The 24,219-nt window shown below is 48.5% G+C and overlaps 1 protein-coding gene across 5 annotated transcripts in view; it reads right to left on the bottom strand.

The window, feature by feature from the left end:
* LOC133141643 (transcription factor 4-like) overlaps positions 1-24,219 on the bottom strand; it is a 193,406-nt gene that overhangs the window by 41,952 nt on the left and 127,235 nt on the right. For all 5 annotated transcript variants that reach the window (XM_061262212.1, XM_061262211.1, XM_061262213.1 and 2 more), the window contains 3 exons: positions 4,935-5,040; positions 3,262-3,395; positions 1,971-2,103 (listed from right to left, as the gene is read on the bottom strand). In XM_061262212.1, the coding sequence (XP_061118196.1) occupies positions 1,971-2,103; positions 3,262-3,395; positions 4,935-5,040 (373 nt within the window). The remainder of the gene's footprint in view (positions 1-1,970; positions 2,104-3,261; positions 3,396-4,934; positions 5,041-24,219) is intronic.

The following is a 24,219-nucleotide window of genomic DNA, read 5'->3' as shown; positions in this document are numbered from 1 at the left end:
TCCCCGCTCACCCATGACGCTGGTGAACACGCCCGTTCCCCGCTCACCCATGACGCTGGAGAATACGCCCGTTCCCCGCTCACCCATGACGCTGGAGAATACGCCCGTTCCCCACTCACCCATGACGCTGGAGAATACGCCCGTTCCCCACTCACCCATGACGCTGGTGAAGACGCCCGTTCCCCACTCACCCATGACGCTGGAGAATACGCCCATTCCCCACTCACCCATGACGCTGGTGAACACGCCCGTTCCCTGCTCACCCATGACGCTGGAGAATACGCCCATTCCCCACTCACCCATGACACTGGTGAACACGCCCGTTCCCCACTCACCCATGACGCTGGTGAACACGCCCGCTCACCCATGACGCTGGAGAATACGCCCGTTCCCTGCTCACCCATGACACTGGTGAACACGCCCGTTCCCCACTCACCCATGACGCTGGTGAAGACGCCCGTTCCCCACTCACCCATGACGCTGGAGAATACGCCCATTCCCCACTCACCCATGACGCTGGTGAACACGCCCGTTCCCTGCTCACCCATGACACTGGTGAATACGCCCGTTCCCCGCTCACCCATGACGCTGGTGAACACGCCCGTTCCCCACTCACCCATGACGCTGGTGAATACGCCCGTTCCCTGCTCACCCATGACACTGGAGAATACGCCCGTTCCCCGCTCACCCATGACGCTGGTGAACACGCCCGTTCCCCGCTCACCCATGACGCTGGTGAACACGCCCGTTCCCCGCTCACCCATGACGCTGGTGAACACGCCCGTTCCCCGCTCACCCATGACGCTGGTGAACACGCCCGTTCCCCACTCACCCATGACGCTGGTGAACACGCCCGTTCCCCGCTCACCCATGACGCTGGAGAATACGCCCGTTCCCCGCTCACCCATGACACTGGTGAACACGCCCGTTCCCCGCTCACCCATGACGCTGGTGAACACGCCCGTTCCCCACTCACCCATGACACTGGTGAACACGCCCGCTCACCCATGACGCTGGAGAACACGCCCGTTCCCCGCTCACCCATGACGCTGGTGAACACGCCCGTTCCCCGCTCACCCATGACGCTGGTGAACACGCCCGTTCCCCGCTCACCCATGACGCTGGAGAATACGCCCGTTCCCCGCTCACCCATGACACTGGTGAACACGCCCGTTCCCCGCTCACCCATGACGCTGGTGAACACGCCCGTTCCCCGCTCACCCATGACGCTGGTGAACACGCCCGTTCCCCACTCACCCATGACGCTGGTGAACACGCCCGTTCCCCGCTCACCCATGACGCTGGAGAATACGCCCGTTCCCCGCTCACCCATGACACTGGTGAACACGCCCGTTCCCCGCTCACCCATGACGCTGGAGAATACGCCCGTTCCCCGCTCACCCATGACACTGGAGAATACGCCCGTTCCCCGCTCACCCATGACGCTGGAGAATACGCCCGTTCCCCACTCACCCATGACGCTGGTGAACACGCCCGTTCCCCGCTCACCCATGACGCTGGAGAATACGCCCGTTCCCCGCTCACCCATGACGCTGGTGAACACGCCCGTTCCCTGCTCACCCATGACGCTGGTGAACACGCCCGTTCCCCGCTCACCCATGACGCTGGTGAACACGCCCGTTCCCCGCTCACCCATGACGCTGGTGAACACGCCCGTTCCCCGCTCACCCATGACGCTGGTGAACACGCCCGTTCCCTGCTCACCCATGACACTGGTGAATACGCCCGTTCCCCGCTCACCCATGACGCTGGTGAACACGCCCGTTCCCCGCTCACCCCTGACGCTGGTGAACACGCCCGTTCCCCGCTCACCCATGACGCTGGTGAACAGGCCCGTTCCCCGCTCACCCATGACGCTGGTGAACACGCCCGCTCACCCATGACGCTGGTGAACACGCCCGTTCCCCGCTCACCCATGACGCTGGTGAACACGCCCGTTCCCCGCTCACCCATGACGCTGTCGGTGCCGTTGGTGGTGGCTGTACAGGAGGCGGCGCTGTAGTGGTTGCTCCCGCTGCGGTGGAAACTGGACATCGGAGGAAGACTGGAGTTGATGTCTGCTGAGGAGTGCGATGGGTAACTCTGGGGAAGAGCAGGGGACAGGTTTCGGCATGGCTGCAATTAAAAGTAATACACGGTATATTGGGTGATCGAGTTCGCCTTCCAGCTTGCTTGCGATCGCGTAAATAGGTTTTTACGTGCGAATATATATTCAAGAATGAACTTTTCGTCTGTCATGTACTCTAGAGCATTTTCTCTTCCATGGAAAATTCGCGGACACTTTCTTCCTCCAATGGGTAAAAAAACTATTTTTTCTGTTTAATCTGTAGCTAACCTTAAATTTTACTGAGGGAAATTGTCGTTAGGGTCTTTTATGCAACACTTAATGGATTTTAACGGATTACTTAAGGGAAAATGCAATACTTAAGGGTGTTTTTGAGGGTTTCTGACATTTCACTTTAGGAAAGCCTTAAGAGACACTTAAGGGTTTGTTGTGCAACTCTCTTTTAAATTTAAGGGAAACTTAAGGGAAACCCTTAAGGTTAAGGTGTTTTATGCAACAGGGCACTGGCACTGATCTTATTGTGGCTACAACGGGGCTTGAACCACCAACCTTCCGGGTCCCAGTCAAGCAGCTTAGCCGTGAGGCTATAGGCCGGCCATGATAGAGTATACTCCGAACCCTCACTAGCTTCCTTTCATAAAATCACAGAAATTCACGCATAAAAAAATAAATAATATAAAATGAAAAATACAAAGCCAACAGAGTAGATGCTGGAAACAGCTGTTTTCAAACAAAAGTTTTGCTTGTGTACCGATGCACCTTTCTGAATACACTGAATGGTAGAGGTGAGAAGAGGTAAAACAGAGGTTCAGAGAGGCAAGGAGAGAGACGAGCGAAGGGGAGGAGGGGGAGGTGAGAATAGAGGGATAGCTCAGAAGAGAGAGGGAGTGGCGGAGCAATGGACAGGAAGTATGGAGCAGGCAAGGAAGTGTAAAATGAAAGGGGATTGGGGAGGAGAGGTATATGAAGAAAGGATAAGCCATTACAGTGGTAAGCAGTAAGAATGAAGGACAGTAAGTATAAAATGAAAGGGGGATTGGGGAGGAGGGGTATATGAAGAAGGGAAAAGTAATTACGAGCGGTAACCGATGAGAATGAAGGATGGTAAGGAGGAGAGGAAAGAGTGAGGACGGGTAAACGGACAGAGCGGGAGAGGCGATGGCGGATCCACTCACAAGCCTGTCGTGTGGATGCAGGCCGCAGTAGCTGCTGCTCTGGGGGGCGTGCGAGGAGTTTCCCAGCATGCCGCTGTAGCCCGGCTGGGTCATCCCGCTGGAGGAGCTCCATGGGTCCGCACTGTGGTGACCGTCTGTGGGAAACGGGAAGAAGAGCGGTTTGTTTAGCATGCTGCACGCCAGCGCGATTAGCGGCAAACCAGGGGAAACGCACAATCACAGCTCGGAGGCCCCGACTCTTTGATTAGCTCTCTCTAAACGTCCTGAGTAAAACGGCTTTCGTTCTTATCGCGCGTGACGCCGAAAGCCCTTCGTAACTGCAAAATACCTTCGACATAACAGCAGAAATGATATCACAATAACAGGCACGCCTGTTTGAAAAGCAGCAGGGCGTGCTATTAATAGCCCCGCTAATGGTACTCGTGGCGATCCTGAAACGCATCGCGCTAAAACCCCAACCGTAAGCTAATACTTCCACTACTCCCCTTTCAAACTTCCTCCGAATACATCTAAATAAAACCCTCCATCCATCACTGGAAACAAGACCTATGATTACGGCCGGCTATGACAGGGTTGAAACCACAAGCTAGGCCTGGAGGTTGCTGGAAAATGAAGTTCAATGAAGCTTCGCTAGTCCCTTATACCTCAGAACAGGAATATATCCACTCACTCAATCCAGTATATAATCCGGCCCAAGTGTTTGCTCTCTAAATAGCCGACCACTGCATGCAATGCCTCCTGCTGGATGATGCAATCCCATTTCTAAGTAGAGCAGATCATGTGGGTTAACCCATAAAATAATGGATAAGACTATGCAATGGCGGCAGGGGATGATATCATAGAGTGGTCACTGTGTGGAACAGCTTGCCAGGACATGTAGTGGAGGCAGAAACAAGGGTTTTCAAGACCAGGCTTGATACGGTGCTAGATACGATTTAGCTTTTAGGCAAACTAAGCAGTAGGTACACTTTAGTCCAGCGTTACTCAACTCCACGTCCTGCAGGCCGCGGTGTCTGCGCAGATTTGCTTCAACCATCAACCATGTGCTACACCAACTGGTTTCACAAATTATTAGCTTATTATCTGGTGAAATCAGGTGGTGTAGTGCATGGTAGGAGCAAATAACGACAGACACTGCGGCCCACAGAACGTGGAGTTGAGTAACACTGCTTTAGTGGTAGGAAAAGGCAAGCATTGCTGGGTTGAATGCTCTGTTCTCGCCGTTATGTGATATATGATGGTATGTGATATTATATGATATTACGCGATGGTAAGTGATGGTACGCGATGTTACGTGATGTTACGTGATGCTATCTGCTGGTATGTGATGTTATGTGACGGTATGTGATGGTATGTGACGTTAAGTGATGGTATGTGATGTTATGTCACGTTATGTGATGTTATGTGATGGTATGTGATGTTACGTGATGGTATGTAATGTTATGTGATGGTATGTGATGCTATGTGATGATATGTGATGTTATGTGATGGTATGTGACGGTATGTGATGTTATGTGATGCTATCTGCTGGTATGTGACGTTATGTGATGTTACGTGATGGTATGTAATGTTATGTGATGGTATGTGATGCTATGTGATGATATGTGATGTTATGTGATGGTATGTCACGGTATGTTTTGTCATAGGGTTGCCCAGGTGACCGTGTCCCTCACCTGGCATGAAGAAGGAACTGGGGAAGGTGCCACTGGGGGGCTTGGAGGAGGGGTACCCCGGCGAGTCTCGATTGTAGTCAGCAGTGCTTGCGGACGGGGCGTATACCTAGGAAAGAGCAAGGGGAGACGAGGGAGTCAGCCTGGGGTTTTAACACTCTCAAGACCAGCCACTGGGAACATTACATTATAGTCATTTAGCAGACGCTCTTATCCAGACGATGCAAATCGATCCCAGGGACAAGTGCGACCAAGAGGACCCTTGAGGAAAGTGTACAGTCCTAGAGAAATCACATAGATACAAGTGGAACCCTTGAAGAGTACATCAACTTTCCTGGAGATGGATATCAAAAGCCCAAGCAGCTTACAGCAAGCTCCAGCTGGGGTATACTATACTATACTGTCACCATGAGGACAATGGGGCTTCAGGAATGTCGTAATGTCGTGACGCGTGCAGTCGAGCACCCATGCTCGTCGCACCAAATTAGCCATTACTGGCGCAATGGGGGAAGCTGATGGCGGCTCATGATATACCCGTTGCGCTTTGAGGTTCATAGAGTCTCATTCTTCAATCACAATTTACAGCCCTAAATGATCAGTATGAAAGACATGAAACGCTTCAAAACTCTAATAAGCAATTCAGTTGGTGCGGTTTTGGAAATAAGAATAATCCAACACTATCCACCCCATAATACAAGTTAATGTGTATCATCATCACTTCATCATCGACTGTAACTCACTTTGGATAAAAGCAACAGCTAAATAACAAATTATAAATGTGATGCAATCATATGTTGGCCATACGCATACAAGCAGGTACTACTAATTTCAGTTAACTTGCATGAAAGCCAAAACACTAAGATTCTGTGTGGTGAAAAGTGGACAAGCTACCACAATGATAAAAGGCCTTAAGAGAAAAGTAGACAAACACAGTATCTGCTCTTGGCAGCCAGTGTGAAAACCAGGCCCTAACGAAGCTTCTGAGCCAAGATGGACGCCGTTCTCAAAGTAAAAGCGAAGTTGGGAATGAATTGGCAGAGCCGTGAGAAATGGCGCAGGGCTTCAAAAGGCCGTCGTGTCCATATCAGCTGTTAAAATTCCGGGTGCTTCCATGGTCTAAAAAGCCCTCGCCGTGACAGAGCTAACAGTCCCATCGGAGTTAAAAACCGGTTGCCATGGCGCCTGGCATCTCAGGGTCAGGTGACAATGTGACTACAGAAAGCAGTTGCTCCCGTGGTTCTGTGAAACACTTCTCCAGACAAATCGGCGGGAATTAAAGGAGGGAAAAAAAAAGGTTCCAAGTGAGCAGCTGGAGAAACAAGACGAAGTGAGAGATCTGATTGGATCATACTTTCGGGGTCAGAAATCCAGATCTATTATTCACAGGGCTTTTTACAACAACTGACACTGTTCACAATGACAACACGTTTCTGCTAATGTCTAAATCTGTTAAAACAGACTGCTGCTTGCTTCAGAGCAGACTTTCAGCTATGAGTCTAAGCATAGCGCATGAGCATAATGCACTGACACAAAACAAACACACTCAGAACGGACATGCCGTAAGCCACGGAGCAAGAGTCCAAGATTCCAACCAAATAAAACGTCTACACGCATCTACGTGCTGCTATGACCGGGCCAAGGACAGATGGGAGCGTGGCCTTTCCCAAGATGCACCTTGCTCGGGCGGCGGAATATAAACAAGAGAGCATTCCAACGTCTGTGAAAGCCATTACCCCTCCACTGCAGAGGACATATTAGTAACCTTTTCCTCTTCTCACCCCAGAGACTGGTGTGATAATAAAACCACACTCTATGCCTAGATACTGTTTGTGTTCTACCACAGCACAAAGCGTGTATGCACATACTCACATAAGGGTGGTATGTGGCAATCAGGAGGAAGAGGATCAGGAATATGCACACCGCAATATTCTTCACAAGAAGACCTATGAAGAAAGCCAAGCTCGTTTCCTGGACCATGTACCTGTTACAACCTTTTTCATATCAGTGTATAATTGCTAAATTTTTTATTGTAATTAGCTCAGACGCTACAGCAGCAGATAAACTGTAATGCAAACAGCCCTTGAATTTGAGTGCATGTAAATGGACAGTATAAGACAAACAGGCAGGATTTAAATGCTTAACCACAAGTTAGCTCTGGGTAAGGCACTAAACAAGAGACCAAAACACTCCTGGAAGCCTTCAGTAACCAAATAAAAACCTTCCATTTCAGGTTTCAGAATAGCCATAACCTTCCTGGTAGCTTTACACAATTCATAAAGCCTTGTGACTCTTGCTTTTGCTAAATTCCTTTTCAGGAATAATGGCAAAGTACTGTTTGGGGCTGTTTAAAATGAATGCACTGTCCATCAATTTCATTTATAAAACCGCCCTGCAGTGCTCCGATCTGTTATTCTTATGGCTAAAATCTATAAACAGAAAAGGTATTTTGAGTTGAATTCACTTGAAACAGACCAGATTTCCAGCGATGACCCTCGACTGGGTCGGGGGGAGGTGTAGAGGGCAAGAGCTGTGTTGTGCGTGTCTAGCTTTGCGTTGTGCGGTCCTATATCGCTTCCACACAAATCCAATACGGAGAACATCTGGAGCCCCCTCCCCCACCTCTACTCATCTCTCCCGCGTCTCCTCACCTTCTGGTGTCAAAACAAAACCTGTCCTGGTGGGTGGCTAACTATAGCAAGACCTGCCGTGGCATAGCTCACAGACCTGTGGCAAGGACTGTCAGAACGTGTGTGTCAGCATCGCCGTGGCGATGACACCGTTCCGCTAAGGCTAGGAGTCGAGGGAGGCCCCGACCCTTTAATGGCGGCCATCATGAACGATCGAGGCGGGCGGATTTCACGCAGGGAAGATGAATCGCAGGAAAGGACGGCATAACCGCTCAGTTGAGGGACAATGTAGGTGCTGGAGGATGTGCTCAGTTAAGCGTGGCAACAAAAACAAATACGTCCTAAAATAAAATGAAAAAATTACACCGAAGGATGTAGGCTGGCCGGCTTAGCGCTCTTTATCAAAAGCATATGCGCTTGGAGGAGCAGCCAGGAAACCCCGCCCCCACGCCCCTTCCCCGGACCCCGCCCACTGTGCTCCTCACCAATCCGGTGCACCTGTTATGGGCCCTGGCTACAAGACGGCAGCGCCAACACCCAGCGCGTCGGGCCAGCTGGACCCCAACCACCTCCGCGTCCAAAACGTGCCGATGACATCACACCAACGCAACCGCAATCCCATTCTCATATAATAACAATAATAGCATAAACATCGACTTTTCATTCCACGTCACCACGGATACAGCCAGCGCAAGCGGTTGAGCCGTTTTGATATGTGGAGGACAGCTGCAGTTTTAGATTACCGCGGTTTCGGTGGGGGCTCGCTTCCAGGCTGGAAACAGACCACGGCCCCAAGCCCTCGCTTCCTCCAGGAAACGCATCACGCACTTTGTATTGTTTCAAGTGGAGCTGAGGCAGATTCTCCGAAGGTTAATTGCGTGAACCTTAATGCAGAACACGTGTTCGCGCAAACGGCAAACCGGGATAGGGGTCTGGCCTGTGACGAATTGCGCAACTCCTTTAATTAGACAACATTTCTGCACTCCACAGAGAGAGAGTCAGCGAGAGAGAGAGAGAGAAAGATCCGGAAGGAAATCCCACCCACCTCACCCTGGACTTGATTCCATCAACCTGCAATTGCAGTAATGCGCTCCAGATGCAGCGGCCTGCCTTGCAGCTTTCTCACAGAACAGACATGCCAGCAGCCCAAGGCCTGCCATTACCATCAGCTCATAATGGATTCCACATGAGCCACAGAGGAGACGCGGAGAAGAGGAAGAGCTCAGGCAAACACCCCTCCTGTTTGACACACGCGCGCACGCACACGCATGTACACAGGCACACACACGCACACACACACACACACACACACACACACAGACAAACATGCACACAGACACACACACATGTACACAGATACACAAAAACAAACACACACATGTGCACAGAAACACACACACAGACACACAAACACGAAAACAAACAGACACACGCACAGGCGCACACATACGCGAATGCACACACACGCATGCACACAGACATATACAAACACACAGATACAGACACAGATAGACACTCACACACAGACACACAAAAACAAAGACAAGCGGACACACACACACGCAGATACACAAATGCACACACACACACACACACACACACACACACACACACACACACTCTCACATACATGCACACACACACACACATACCTCCGTACTCGGGAGATGGCGCTTCCCGTTGCGTGATTAGGGTGCACCATGCGAAAGTAAGCGAGCATGTGTGTGCAGTGTGCACCTGTGACTGTGAGGTCACCTCTCAGCTCCCACACCGGGGCGCGGGGGGCCAGAGGTGACTCTCACCGCACAAAGAGACAGATGTCGGAACGACTTTTCACAAATCACAAGCATTTAAAAACTTTTAAGACCTCGTTCGTGTGAAACGAACAAACCCACTAACCTTGTGGACACATGCCCGCCCTCATGACATTCACATTTTCCCCCCCCTGTGCGCTGCTTACAGGAGATGGCGTGGGTGTGTGTGTGTTTGCGCGAGTGTGAATTTGATGGATGATTGGCCTGGGCACTGGGAAGGCCAAAAGGCATAAGAGTCAGGCCACAAAGGCCAGCTTACAGACATGCTCTGTCAACTTGGGCCTTTATTTGGGCCAAAGGGACTAGTAAAAGGGAAAGCACAAAACACAGACGGCCATTTTGTGCAACATACCACAGGTAAACTCTTTTAGGTGCAATAATATACAGTCTATCAGGAGACTGATACAGCCATTGACCATTTTTGACATGAAAGACCAAGTCCAATGAAAACTAAACGACATGATACATTTTCTTGGCGTAAGCTCGTATTGAAAGCAACTTGCTTTGTTCAATTTCACAGATCACAAATTCATGTCCTTTCCACTGAATGGTTATTGAAACAAAAAACTACAGAACGACCACAAGCCTGAACCACTAGACCCGCGAGTACACATCTACTGTGAATAAGGAAAAGATATTCATACAACTGAGCTTGATATACGTACGTACAATCTCCAGAGAGATAATCTCAGTGTTTATATAAAATAACAAGATGTTAAAAATGATCTTCCCCACTTGGCACAGAAAAACGAAATAGTAGTAAACTATGAGGACTCGTAGTATTTTTCTTTTTGAACGTGTGGAAGTCTGCCTTTACTAGGATCCTGCAGAGCTTTTTGAAAGCGCTATGCTGGTTGGGAAAACAGATCTCAACGGCAAGCACACTCCATACCGTTTCCCTGGAATTCCCAAGTGTGTGAGTGTATGCGTGTGTGTCTCTGCTAAACACGCCCTGGGCTGAGAGTGTGTGTCCAGAGAATACGCTGCCTGCTCACAGCAAGCCAAAGATCAGCTTCCTCTTTCCTCCAATGAGCTCTACACAAACAGGCCTTCTGGAACAATCTATGGAATGCCAAGACAGGTGTTTCACAAGGCAAGGGAGACTGCTCTCCCCTCATCCAGCCACTAGCCTTTTTCAGTCATCACTTGCCATTACAGGAAAGCTTGTTTACATTACACTGCAGCTTTTATAAAATGCGATTTAGAGGTGATTTGACTAAGCAGGGGACAATCCCCCCCTGGAGCAATGTGGGGATAAGGGCCTTGCTCAAGGGCCCAACAGCTGCTGCATGGATCTTATCGTGGCTACACCAGGGCTTAAACCACCAATCTTCTGGGTTCTAGTCATGTACCTTAGCCACCAGTCTACAAGGCAGAAGTCTACAGGAGACTACATCTCTTCATCAGCCCAGGATGAGCCAAGCTCACCCGTCATTTCCCATGACAGTACGCGGAAATGTGTGAAGTGCTGCACTGATAAATAACATCTGCTTTACTGAGAACGGAACAGTGGGGGCTGCAGGGCGGCCATCTTGTTAGGGCACTGCTCCGGGACCCGCAGTCATGTATCGAATCCAGACCGTGTTCAACGAGCACTACGGTCAATGTGTACAAACTGCAACTTAAACTCGTCAAGGTGATCTGAGCTGAGGACAGCCCATGTTTTTGGAATGCACACACCTCTCTGTGCTCTCACAACCCGACTGAGGTTGTAGTAATGAGCTTCACTTACAAATACGATGGCGCATACAGTAGATTTTATCGACGCTTTTATCCAAAGCGACTTACATTGATTTGACTAAGCAGGGTCCAATCCCCCGTGGAGCAGTGTGGGGTTAAGTGCTTTGCCCAAGCGCCCAACAGCAAACAGATCTTACTGTGGCTACACTGGGGATTGAACCACCAACCTGCCCGGGCCCAATGAAGTGCCTTAGCCACTTGGCCATAAGCATACTATATTGGAGAATATGGAAATTAAAACATAAGAAAATTAAAGAGTAATAATATACTGCAGTGAGGTCACAAAGAGGCCTATGCACAAGCCAGTCATCTGGCTTTTAGTGTAGGGGCAAGCTTAATGTAGAATTCGGAGACCCCCTCTTTCAGAACAGTGCCCTATGGACCTCAAGACTGTGCAAACCCTGCCAGTCATGTGGAAGGAAGGTCAGCTTGCAAAAAAAACTCATTCTTCAAAAGGCGTGACGTTACGGAGTCCGTGGTTACATAACGTCTCACCGAAGGCAGAAATATAGCTTTAGCATGTGCAGGAAAAAATGTGAAGCTGGAAGCTGGACACGGTGGAAAAAGTGACGTTTGAGGATGATGGAGGGGAGGACCTGGCCGGGAAGCAGGTTTTCACCTGGGCCGAGGCCCTGCTCTCCCTGTTTTGGGCTGACAGGCCCGACGTGGGCCCCAGGCAAGACAGGCCTTCAGTAGCAATAATTACATTTGCTCCACATATCGGGCTCGGCAAACGAGGAACAACACTGACAGGCTTGCGGAGGAGCTTTCAAAACCGTCAGTCCCACCGGAGCCAGAAGGTGAGCGAGACAGAACCCGCATGGTACCGGCCCGTGGAGGCGTCTTTCGAAGGTAAAACATCCAGCTTGAACATCTCCGACGTGTTCACGCGCAGGAGATAGGTGACAACCAACTCATCCCGCAATCCTCAAATCTGAGACAACCAACAGCACGCTACGCGATTTCCCTGGAATTCAGATGAAACGGCAGCGTGGGAACGAACGCGATTCCTGCCTCCGTACTTGAATGGGATTGTTAAAGAGATGGATATCGGCTTTCCTTGAAGAGAAAAAGGCCCCTCAGAAGGGGGAAGAAAGCCTTTGAAGGAGGCGCCTGGCGATAAGACGTTATCTGCCGGCTCGCCGTGCTCGCGTTACTCTCCTTGAGTGAAATGGGAAATGTCAGGCGAGCAGCTTGAAGCGGCGTGTTAAGAATACCTGAACGACAAAAGAAAAACGGGGTAACAGAATCAGGGGATGTCAGCGGGCACCCGGAACACTAAGGAGCATAAATGTTTGCTTTTTATGTCAGCTCGCTTGTCAGTACCTATTAATACTCCCGTCCGCCGATTCCACTCTAACCCACACGGGAGGCGGGGAAGTAGTCAAATAAATGCTCTTTAATTACGTGGAATTGTCATCTTCTTGCTATCATCCCCAATTATTACATGCTAATCAGTTCTTTGGGGAGGAAGTTTGTGCGTGCTTGTTTGTGTGTGTGTGGTGGTGGTGGTGGTGGTGGGGGGGGGGTGTATTTGAGGCTGTAAAAAGGGCTTGTAACTTCAGGAAAGTGACAAACGGATTGAGAGGGTAAATCTGTGAATCTGCGAATAGGGCTCATTGAAGGGAGAAGAGCGGGTTGATGTTTTGCACAGACATTTACAAACTAAGACAAATGTGAAAAACGGGCTGTTATCATGAGCGGGAAATCGTGCCAATGAGACGATCACAACAAACACCTTAGATTGTCTAAACACAAATCTACACTCTTAGCGCTTTATACACTTATTCCAAATAACTTTTAGCATGTTACATGCCAGTTCTTGATGTTTAGCATGTTACATGCCAGTTCTTGACGTTTAACATGTTACATGCCAGTCCTTAACTTTTAGCATGCTACATGCCAGTTCTTGATGTTTAGCATGTTACATGCCAGTCCTTAACTTTTTGCATGTTACATGCCAATTCCTAATAGCCGTCATAAAATTAAGTGGTATTAAAAATGAACAATTATACAGCAAAAATAATCTAGTCCTAATATTACAATAACTTAATGAGAGCTATCACATATTCACTTTCCACCACAATTGACTTTCTTTTGGGTATAATTGAATTATATACTTTGTAAATCACTTTTTCAGTCATCAACAGTTATAGCGGGTTTGTGAGTACTAAAATACCTCACATATTTCTCACAGACACACACACACACACACACACACACACAAACTCACTTCATGTAGCAAACCATGCTCACCAATACACATAACCACACACACACACACACACACTCTCACACGAACATACACTCTCACTCTCTCTCTCTCTCTCTCTCGCTTTCAAACAACAACCCACATACACACCTTCTCTCACTCTAACGCCTGCAAACAAATCTGCACAAAGGCTGGGCTGAAAAGCAAAAAGCGGGGGGGGGGGGGGGGGGGACAAGAGCGTGGAAATGACCGAGCTGCAGCAAGCATGCACAAATCTCCGCTTGCAAATGCAAATCTGCCTGCTTTCGCCTCTAAGTCGCTAATAGCCAGGGGGATGAAGGCAGGGGCAAACAGCCTCTCTCTCCCCTGCACAAGCCCCTCCAAGCCACACAACCCGGGACACTCTGGGGGATTATGAAGCTATTTGGACATTTAGCGTCTTAATAACTGGCAACCCCCCTGCCCCAGCCACCCAGACCAGGCCCGAGAGAGATCCTGGGCTGATTAGATCCATGTGAAATCCACCTCTACCCGGCGTGCGGGGCCCACGGCTTGCGTGTGAGAACGGATACATTGTGTAAACAAAAAACAAAAAAAGAAAGAAAAAGGAGGAGGAGGTGGGGGTTGTACGAGTGGCGCTGACACGGCGAGACAATTTGCCCCGTCTGAATCGGGATAATCCCCTTTGTGACCCGGCTCCCACTATCTGTGTCAGCGACGACGAAACCGGGGCGTGTGCAAGCGAACGGGACGTCGTCATTTCCCACAATCCCCTCTCACGCGCTGAATGTGAACGCTACCCCGCACGCTCAGGGCAGCGCTTCTCCACGCGGAGCGTGGCAGTCACCTCCGAGTACAGGGCGCGGGGGAGTTTTATTTACGCCGTCCTGAACTGCATATCCACAAGAATTGTAAATTCTACTGAAGGAAATTATACGGCTGCGATTACGGTACGCGTTAATATCCACAGGTGGTGGCACATCGTCTTAGAGGTCTTCACTGTTGCAGCTGAAGATTGCAGTGAGCCGAACGCCACAGGAGACAGAGGTGATATGTCAGTACACTTATCAAATATGATCATGGCCGCCATCGGCTGATAATTCAGCTTCGGAAACCCGCTGGAATATAAAGTGTGCAAGCACCACCACACTTTCTCCTTTTCTCTGCGTTTGAGAAGAGCTCCATATGCTAATATGGAGATAACGGCATAATATATGGTATGAGAATCTCATTTCATTTTCAAGATACATTTCAAGAGCTACAACAGCACTATGGTGGGCACAGAAACAACTGTTTTGTAGTGTACTAGTGAGCATTACATGTAGTGTACTAGTGAGCATTACATGTAGTGTACTAGTGAGCATTACATGTAGTGTTCTACTGAGCATTACATGTAGTGTTGTAGTGAGCATTACATGTAGTGTACTAGTGAGCATTACATGTAGTGTACTAGTGAGCATTACATGTAGTGCACTAGTGAGCATTACATGTAGTGTACTAGTGAGCATTACATGTAGTGTACTAGTGAGCATTACATGTAGTGTTCTAGTGAGCATTACATGTAGTGTTCTAGTGTGCATTACATGTAGTGTTCTAGTGAGCATTACATGTAGTGTTCTAGTGAGCATTACATGTAGTGTTCTAGTGTGCATTACATGTAGTGTACTAGTGAGCATTACATGTAGTGTTCTAGTGAGCATTACATGGAGTGTACTAGTGAGCATTACATGTAGTGTTCTAGTGAGCATTACATGGAGTGCACTAGTGCGCGTTACATGTAGTTCACGAGTGTAAATGACATTACACATAGTGTACAACACGGTCTGGGGAGGCTCTTTTTCCTCTCTCACTGATCTTCATTGTCACATTGAAATACTCTGAGAATGGAAGTATTTGAGCGAACGTGCTGATTGGCTCACACAGACCTGCTTGTTTGCCTGTGGTAAAGGCTCTTGCTGGAGCCCAGCCCCTTGGCTTTACTGTGGCACGCACTGCACAGATCTGCCGGCGCTAACAGAGAGGCATTGTCCGGCTAGCGCGCAAACCGACGGCTGGAAGCTTGGAGAAAAACCACGCGTGCATTAGGAAGGTCTGCCTCCCAAAATGTCAGAAATGTCACATTTATCGTTGGCATAATGTAACATTAGCTTCCTAGCAAGTGGAATCAATTTTAAAAAGTGGCAAACCAATGAATGTGCAGACTGGTTTGGGGAGTCCCAACTAGCCAGCTCACTAGTAACTGCCAAGCATTCCCCAAACATTGTTTAAAAAGCAAACGAATTATACAAATAATATGAACGCTAAGGACATTTGAAATGAAACGTCAGGGTCTGTAGTGTGGTACACAGTAGCCAGCAGGACAGGGATGTGGATAAGACTATTTGAGCTGGTGTAATTACAGATGCGCTGGCCTGCGTGTGTGGCTGTTTTGGTTTGAGGTGGCTTTGAAATGACTCCTACTTGCAGCAAGTGAAATGGAGGACGAGTGGGGTGGGGGTGGGGGTGGGGGGCTAGGGGGAGAAACCCGCAGTCTTGCACGGAGGCCAGCTCCTCAGAAAAGAACCCAATTTTAGCTTGTTTACACGGCTGCCTCCAAATGAATTCAAGATGGTGGCCGAGCTAAAGGAAAAGCAGACTTGAGCCGAGGGGATTTCATCAAAGCGATTCTATTCGGCAATTTTCCGTTTTTTTAATTGACCGCTAATTAGATAAAATTAACCCGGGAATGGCTGGCCTCACTGCCAAGAAATATTCCTCTGTGGGGGGGGGGGGGGGGGGCAGGTGTGTGGTAGTGCACACACACACACACACACACACTGGTGTTAGGGGGTACGGGGGAGGTCTTTCGCTGTCATGTCACAGAGAGCTGTGACAGGGGGTTCACAGGGGCTGTGACAGGTCTAGCGCACACCCTGGCCACATACACACACAAACACACACACACACACACACACACACACACATACACATACACACACACACACACACACACACACACACACACACAGAGGGACAGGATCATCACGGGCAGTGGCTACTCTTGTTTTAGAAACCTTTAACGGATAAGAATGTGGCTTTCCCTCCCTTCAATTCCCCTTTGCTCCCAGTGTGACAGCAGGTGGGCAAGAGCTCCCTCCGCATTCTGGGATATTGGGAGGACTTTTCCGAATAACAACACCTTCCCAGCCAACTTATTCACAACAGGGTCAGGGTCACGGCATTTCTGGATAGATCACAAGCAGGACTACATATCCCACAATCCCTCCTTGCCCTCAATACAGCTTTTTCCTTTTTAGCTCACACTGGAACACGCAGTCGTATGTTAGCTCACACTGGAACACGCAGTTGTATGTTAGCTCACACTGGAACACGCAGTCGTATGTTAGCTCACACTGGAACACACAGTCGTATGTTAGCTCACACTGGAACACGCAGTCGTATGTTAGCTCACACTGGAACACGCAGTTGTATGTAAGCGCACACTGGAACACGCAGTCGTATGTAAGCGCACTGGAACACGCAGTCGTATGTAAGCGCACACTGGAACACGCAGTCGTATGTAAGCGCACTGGAACACACAGTCGTATGTAAGCGCACTGGAACACACAGTCGTATGTAAGCGCACACTAGAACATGCATTAGTATGTAAGCGCACATTGGAACACGCAGTAGTATGTAAGCGCATGCAGTAGTATGTAAGCGCACACTGGAACACGCAGTAGTATGTAAGCGCACACTGGAACACGCAGTAGTATGTAAGCGCATGCAGTAGTATGTAAGCGCACACTGGAACATGCAGTAGTATGTAAGCGCATGCAGTAGTATGTAAGCGCACACTGGAACATGCAGTAGTATGTAAGCGCATGCAGTAGTATGTAAGCGCACACTGGAACATGCAGTAGTATGTAAGCGCATGCAGTAGTATGTAAGCGCACACTGGAACATGCAGTAGTATGTAAGCGCATGCAGTAGTATGTAAGCGCACACTGGAACATGCAGTAGTATGTAAGCGCATGCAGTAGTATGTAAGCGCACACTGGAACACGCAGTAGTATGTAATTACATTGTTCAGAGATCTCCTCTCTTTCAGGAGAAGGGATTAACAGCTGAGCTGCACAACACATTTTTCTTTCCCCCTTTTTTCGAGGGGAACAAAATCTTGCTCAAACTATTGTTCCTTCAGAAGATTTGTCTTGCATTTGATTACACTGAGACTGAGGCCTTCTGTTATTCTGCTCCAGCACCCCCTTGTGGAAGACATCTGCAACTGACCGGCGCTTTCAAACTTCGGCGGTCGCTGCATGCGACGCGGCACAAAAGAAAGCCGGAGCGTCCGTGAATCTGCAGCGCTCGCATTCTCCGAGGGAGCACAAAGAGCGTTTTATGAATGAAGCGGGACGAGGCTGAATGAATGGGCCCCAGTGAAACGCTCTATACACGGGGCTTCTGGGCCGGCGGGGGAGCTAATGGGAGATGTCAGAGACGGACAGAGACGGGCTCGGGGTGAAAAGCAACAACAAAAGGCAGAAGTGTGCCCCTCTCATGTTCCCAAATAAAGACGGGACAAAAAAAGATGAAATCCAGCGAAGGGAAAGAACTCGCCACCTATAAAAATCACCAGAGCGAGCTCCAGAAACAAAAATCTAAGATCAATTTGGCGAATGAGGAAACACACCTGTCATACAAACAATCAAAAACAACTGATTGAAACAATGTTTTCACCAGACCCTGTTAGGGACAAAATGTATATATTTTAGCCCCAGCTGGTTCTATCATTTTCGACTGCCAATGGAAAATAAATTGCGGGAAATCCGCACTCCTTTGTATGTTACAGAATGCAGTGCTTTAATGGCTGTCAAAGTTTAACACCGTGATCGCTGATAACAAACACCTCACAAATAAACTACACAGAGAGTATCTTGGGAGGACCCTGATCTCGGTGGCCATATCATGTCTGTAAATACGCGGTGACAGACAGATTGCAGTAAGCATATAAAGCAATGCTAAAATGGGAAATGCTGCGCTGGAAATGTCACAAGTGAGAAAGTAGAAAAATGCGTTTGGTTCCGACAGGAAAACAAAAATGATTGATCTTTTGAAACCCCGACAGCTGAAAATCTCCATCGCCCTCGTGCATACGCTAGGGGGTCAGCACGCGCAATTTCCAGGAGCGGCAATCTAAACCCAGCCCCGTTTCCCAATCTCCCCGGAGGTGACACCTCCATCTCATTTCAATGGGGGGGATATAAGGTGGCGGAAGCCCCTTTTCTTGGAGTAAACATTAATGCAGTTTATAATGGCCCTCCAAGCAGACAGTGAAAACAGGAAATAGCTTTTGGCATTCCAAAGTACAGTTATGGGAGCCATCTCAAGCTTGACAGTTAATAAGGTCCCCTCTCTTCTCTCTGCCTCTCTCCCTCCCTCTCTCTCTCTCTCTCCCTCCTCGCTCGGCCACTGGAGCAGGCTCAGTCTTCAAAAACACGGAGGGTTCAGTAATCACATTCGGAGACGGGTCCAAGCAGACACCCCACCCCCACTTCCACCCCCTCGTCTTATTCCACTTCAATAAAAATTTTAGAAATGCTGCGAGCCGGGCGCGGAACCGAGCGAGAAATCTCCTTTCCCCGACTCCACCGTCGAGCTCCTGAGGTAATTTTTGATTCTGTCAGCTGCGGTGCACTGCAACATCGCCCGTGCAAAAATAAACAACAAAACAACAACAAAAAACCCCCACAAAGGTGCCCATTGGCAGGAGATTACTGATTGTGGGATGAAAAGTCAGGTTATGGCACCAGACTCATTTCCACAGGTGAAGCTTCTTTATGAGGGTTTTTTTTTTTACTATTTGCAAATCCTTTCAAGGTATAGGGATTTGGCAACTGACCACAGCATTTTCTTTTCCCCAATTTAATTTAATTACCACCATATGTCGGGCTCAGCCAGCACTTGTTACCATTCGCTCCTTTGTGTAGCTCTGTCAAGAGCCTTCCCATGTTTGAACAAACCCGCGTCAAACACACACACATCCGTGCGGCTTCTGCAAAACACTCAGTCTGCTGTTTAATAAAAATATATACATCTTTCCTTTCTTCCATTTTTGAAGACAGCTCGTTAAAAAGAAGGAAACAAATTGCATCTAAATAATTAGAGAGAAGACGTAAACCCCCCCCCCCCCCCCCAAAAAAAAAAAGTGTTTTAGAGAAAATATGATTGCGGAACTATTATGGCTGTTTGGCGTAATGATACGCGTGGAGTGAAAGCGCGGTCGTGGAGTGTGTGCGTGCGTGTGTGTGAGTGAGTGAGTGTGTGTGTGTGTGTGTGTGCGGCAGCAGCAGATGTTGGGGCAGAAACGTGGCTGTAAGAAGCCGCACGTGCTTGCGCACATCTGCGGCGTCCAAACACGGCGCTCTGACTCACTGCACTTCCTGTAACCCGGGCGACACTGCGCTCGCAGCGTGTTTACCTCGCGACAGGACGGGGGACGTGATCTCCGGAAACGGCTGGACGGCCGGGCCATTGGCCGGAGCCGGCCGGGCGGGGCGCGTGACTGGTCTGGCCGTGACGGAGCGCCCTGATTGGCTGAGGACCGCTCGACGGCATGCGCACTCGGTGGCGACACACCCAGACACACGTTCACCGCGAAAGCTCGTCTGCCATGTACACGGAGTGCCAGTAAATCTACGCGCTACCCAGTCCCGGAATACACAATGTGCCAAATCAATTTTTAAGGATTACTCAAAAAGATAGGGAAAATCTGGAATGGTTTATCCACAACTCCTCTGGGTGTTTTGAAATTTAACCTTGGAACGGAGTGGGGCTGAGGGTGGTGGATAACCCGTCAGAAATAATAATAACAATAATAATAATAATAAAAATAATAATAACAACAATAATAATAATAATAATAATAATCAAGCATTATTCATAAAGGACACAATCAGCTTACATTGCTTCACAGTAAAATAAAAAAGGCAATATATATTTATATTTCAAAAAATACAACAAAATTATTTTGTATATTAAAATTCTAAGCAGCTCATGAGGTGAGAAGGAGAGGCTAGAAAAGCAGGGGCCATTTTGCCATTTTGTTCAGTTTCGCCTTAAAGACAAAGACGACGAGGCACTGGCCGAAAGCAGACATAGTGGGGAATGGATGGGGTATACAGGAACCTGTTTAGTAGTTTTGACGCTGGGGACTTGCCAATTGGCACCCTGACAGCCGATTAATTGGCACCATAAATAATCAATTGATGGAGTAATTACGAGCAATCTCAAAGTTTCAGAGAGCAGATTTCTCATACAAACAACAGCAGCCAGCTCACACAATACCCGTCATTACCAGGAGAAAAATATACATTCTCACATTCGCCTCCGCCGATCCGCTCCACCACCTCCCATATACCCCGGAATCTCCACCCCTGCGCCCTCTCTCCGCATCTGTACCCCCAGTCACAGGGCGCTAACGCCGGGCACACGGGGTCAGGACGGCTCCCTGCCGCAGGGAGGCTCCAGGAGGGCCCGATCGCGCCGCCACCCTCTTTGTGTCGCCGTCACTGAGGAGAGGACCCCGGCTCCGGCCCCCGCCTCGTGAGCGCGCTCAGTCCGGGGCAGAGCCGCCAGAGCGTGAACGAGCGCGCGGGACCGCCGGACCCCGCCGACTTCACACCGCTGCGTATCGACTCCATCGGCGCGGAACGGTAAAGAGGCTCAGCGGAGGAGCGCGTGCCTGTCCCAACCCACCAACGAATTTACCGCGTCACCCCGTTCTTATGTTCTTATCGGGGAACGCCGAAGAAGTTGAGCACAGAGAGGAGAGAGAGAGAGGGAGAGAGGGAGAGAGAGAGAGAGAGAGGGAGAGAGAGAGAGAGAGAGAGGGAGAGAGGGAGAGAGGGAGAGAGAGAGAGAGAGAGAGAGAGAGAGAGAGAGAGGGAGAGAGAGAGAGAGAGAGAGAGAGAGAGAGAGAGAGAGAGAGGGAGAGAGAGAGAGAGAGAGAGGGAGAGAGGGAGAGAGAGAGAGAGAGAGAGAGAGGGAGAGAGAGAGAGAGAGAGAGAGAGAGAGAGAGGGAGAGAGAGAGAGAGAGAGAGAGAGAGAGAGAGAGAGAGAGAGCATATACGCACATCAATGACTACCGAACGGCGAAAAGCACTTCAGTCCACACAGATACATATAAAGTTAATTGGTATTAAGACACAGCCCTCCTGGGTAAAACTGCATCCGGGTTTCATATGAAAGGCTCCTTTAATGATCAACATATGTGGCGGGCTTGCCTCAGACTTCAGAACGGCCTTATTCACTGCAGATTGAATAATAAAAACTGCAAAGATCAAGACTTGATTACTTCGGCATTCTAACCCCCCCCCCCCCCCCTCCACACAGCTATTTCTGTTCTCTTCATATAAAAATAACATTCCTTCCCGTTTCCTGTGCATTGATGGACCTCCATCCATCTGTCCGTCCGTTAGCCAAAAAGCTGACAATGACAGATGTTAGTTTACAATTAGAAAAAAAAGAAACTTGTTAAAAAAAAAATGGCAACTATGTAAATAACTACACGCAGACGCACTGGGGGAAAAGCGAAAGTTTCAAACAATGGTACCTCACGGACAACTTGAACGGTTGGATTTTTGCATGTTGTTTGGAGCAGACATTTTATGCTAATGCTCACTAAAACCATAAAAAATTAAAAAATTTAAATTAATAAAAATTCTGGACTGAACTTTTCACGTTAATTGACCGAACTCTACAAATTTATTGTCCAAAAGCGTGACCCAAACACTGATTTTTGCCACCGCCGCTGAAGGAGCTGTCAGGTGAAGTTCAGTGCTGGTGTTAAGGGCGTTATTTGGGGGGTGGGGTCGAGGGGCGCTCAATGCGCCTCCTACACAATGCAGGTCTTTCAGAGGCCGTGGCGAGGGGTGGGGGGATGACCTATTTCACTGGGATCAGCCCCCCCTGTATAACCGATCCCTTTCTGCCTCGTAATGAGAGGGCAAACGTCTCAATAAGAACAAGTGTGTCCTGCACAGACCAGCGGCTGAAGCGGTGTAAATCACATTACCAAGAAACAGCAACTGGTTTCTCTCTCGAAGCTTTCTTTGTACTGTATGTCAGTCTGTCAGTGCCCCTGTCTGTCTGTCTGTCTGCCTGTGTGCCTGTCTGTCAGTCTGTGAGCCTGTCTGTCTGTTTGTACGCCTGCCTGTGTATCTGCCTGCTTCTCTGTCTGTCTGTGTGTCCGCCTGCCTGTCTGCCTGTCAGTCTTTTTGTCTGTCTGTGTGCCTGCCTGCTTGTCTGTCTGCCTGCCTGCTTGTCTGTGTGTCTGTGTGCCTACGTGTCTGTCTGTCTGTCTGCTGTGGGGGAACGGCGAAGGCTGGGTAATGATGTCGGCCGTCTGACGGACTGGCAGGGGTTCAGCCGGAGGAGCGGAGCGTCCTCTGGAGAGCGGCGCGTTCCCGGCGGCCGCGCGAGGATTCCCGAGCTATCCCAGGAATGCTGCGCCACCTCGTCCGTCTCAGACAGCAGCGGCTCGTGGGCTGGCAGGAGATCCAACCGGCGCTCCGCACCACTCTCAAAACGGGCCGCTCCGCTTCGCCCCCCGAATTACATCACTTTACACACGCCACGAAGGAGAAACTTCACAACGCATCCACAAGGATGGTCATTCCAGGAAACATCTCTCGTGTGTTTATTACCAATTTAAGGTTTGGATGATGTCATTCTGGAAGGTTTCATTTCATTTTGCGACTGTGACTGAATTTGATTTCAAATTCTGCGCATAACTCATTGTCTAACAGATGTAATAATATAGTTTCCAAAAATTAATTTAGTCTAAATAAATGGGAAGATATTTACACTAAAGAAACAGTACTATACGGTTATAAGTAAACAGCTATATCTCTCACTGTATGACTAGTGCGGACAGGCCAGCTAAATGAGCAGTCATATTAATGTAAGCACAATAAAATCCAGTTTTATAAAACCACATGCATTAAACTGAACCCTCTAATAACAACACATTATAATGTTAATATTAACAACACAACAACACTAATAATAGTAATAATAATATAATAATAATAATAATAATATTAATAATAATAACAACAATAATAAATAACAATAATAATAATAATAATAATAATAAACAATCACAATCATTATAACAATAATACTATTTTTTGTGAAAACTATTACTGCTCTTGATGCGATTAATACAAATAAATTATTTATTGTTTTTATTTGTTCCTTCACATTCTCAGCACAACTTATATTTTTCACCGCAAGAAAAAACCATTTCAGCTCAGAAATAAGGTTAATTTTCAAAAGGTAATCGCATTCGACCAAATTTAGGTTTTTGGGCGAAACCCAAGTGTCCTATAGTTTGTTCAATAATGAGCATGCAAGCAGGAGGGGGCTACACGCAACGCACACTCCACAATCCCCAAATGCACAGCAACAATGCTAACTCACAACACTACACAATCCCCCAAATACAGCAGCAAAAATGCTAACTAACTCACAAACTCCACAATCCCCAAATACACACCAACAATGCTAACTCACAACACTACACAATCCCCCAAATACACACCAACAATGCTAACTCACAACACTACACAATCCCCCAAATACACAGCAACAATGCTAACTCACAACACTACACAATCCCCCAAATACAGCAGCAAAAATGCTAACTCACAAACTCCACAATCCCCAAATACACAGCAACAATGCTAACTCACAAACGCCACAATCCCCTAAATACACAGCAACAATGCTAACTCACAACACTACAATCCCCCAAATACAGCAGCAACAATGCTAACACAACACACAATGCACAACACAAAAAGAAACAGCCTTTTCGCCTGTAATTTCTGACAATGCTCTACACATTA

The sequence above is a fragment of the Conger conger genome, chromosome 12 (assembly GCF_963514075.1).
Source record: "Conger conger chromosome 12, fConCon1.1, whole genome shotgun sequence".
NCBI lineage: Eukaryota > Metazoa > Chordata > Actinopteri > Anguilliformes > Congridae > Conger > Conger conger.
The sequence above is the reverse complement of the archived record's forward strand: the minus strand, read 5'-3'. Positions and strand labels throughout refer to the sequence as shown.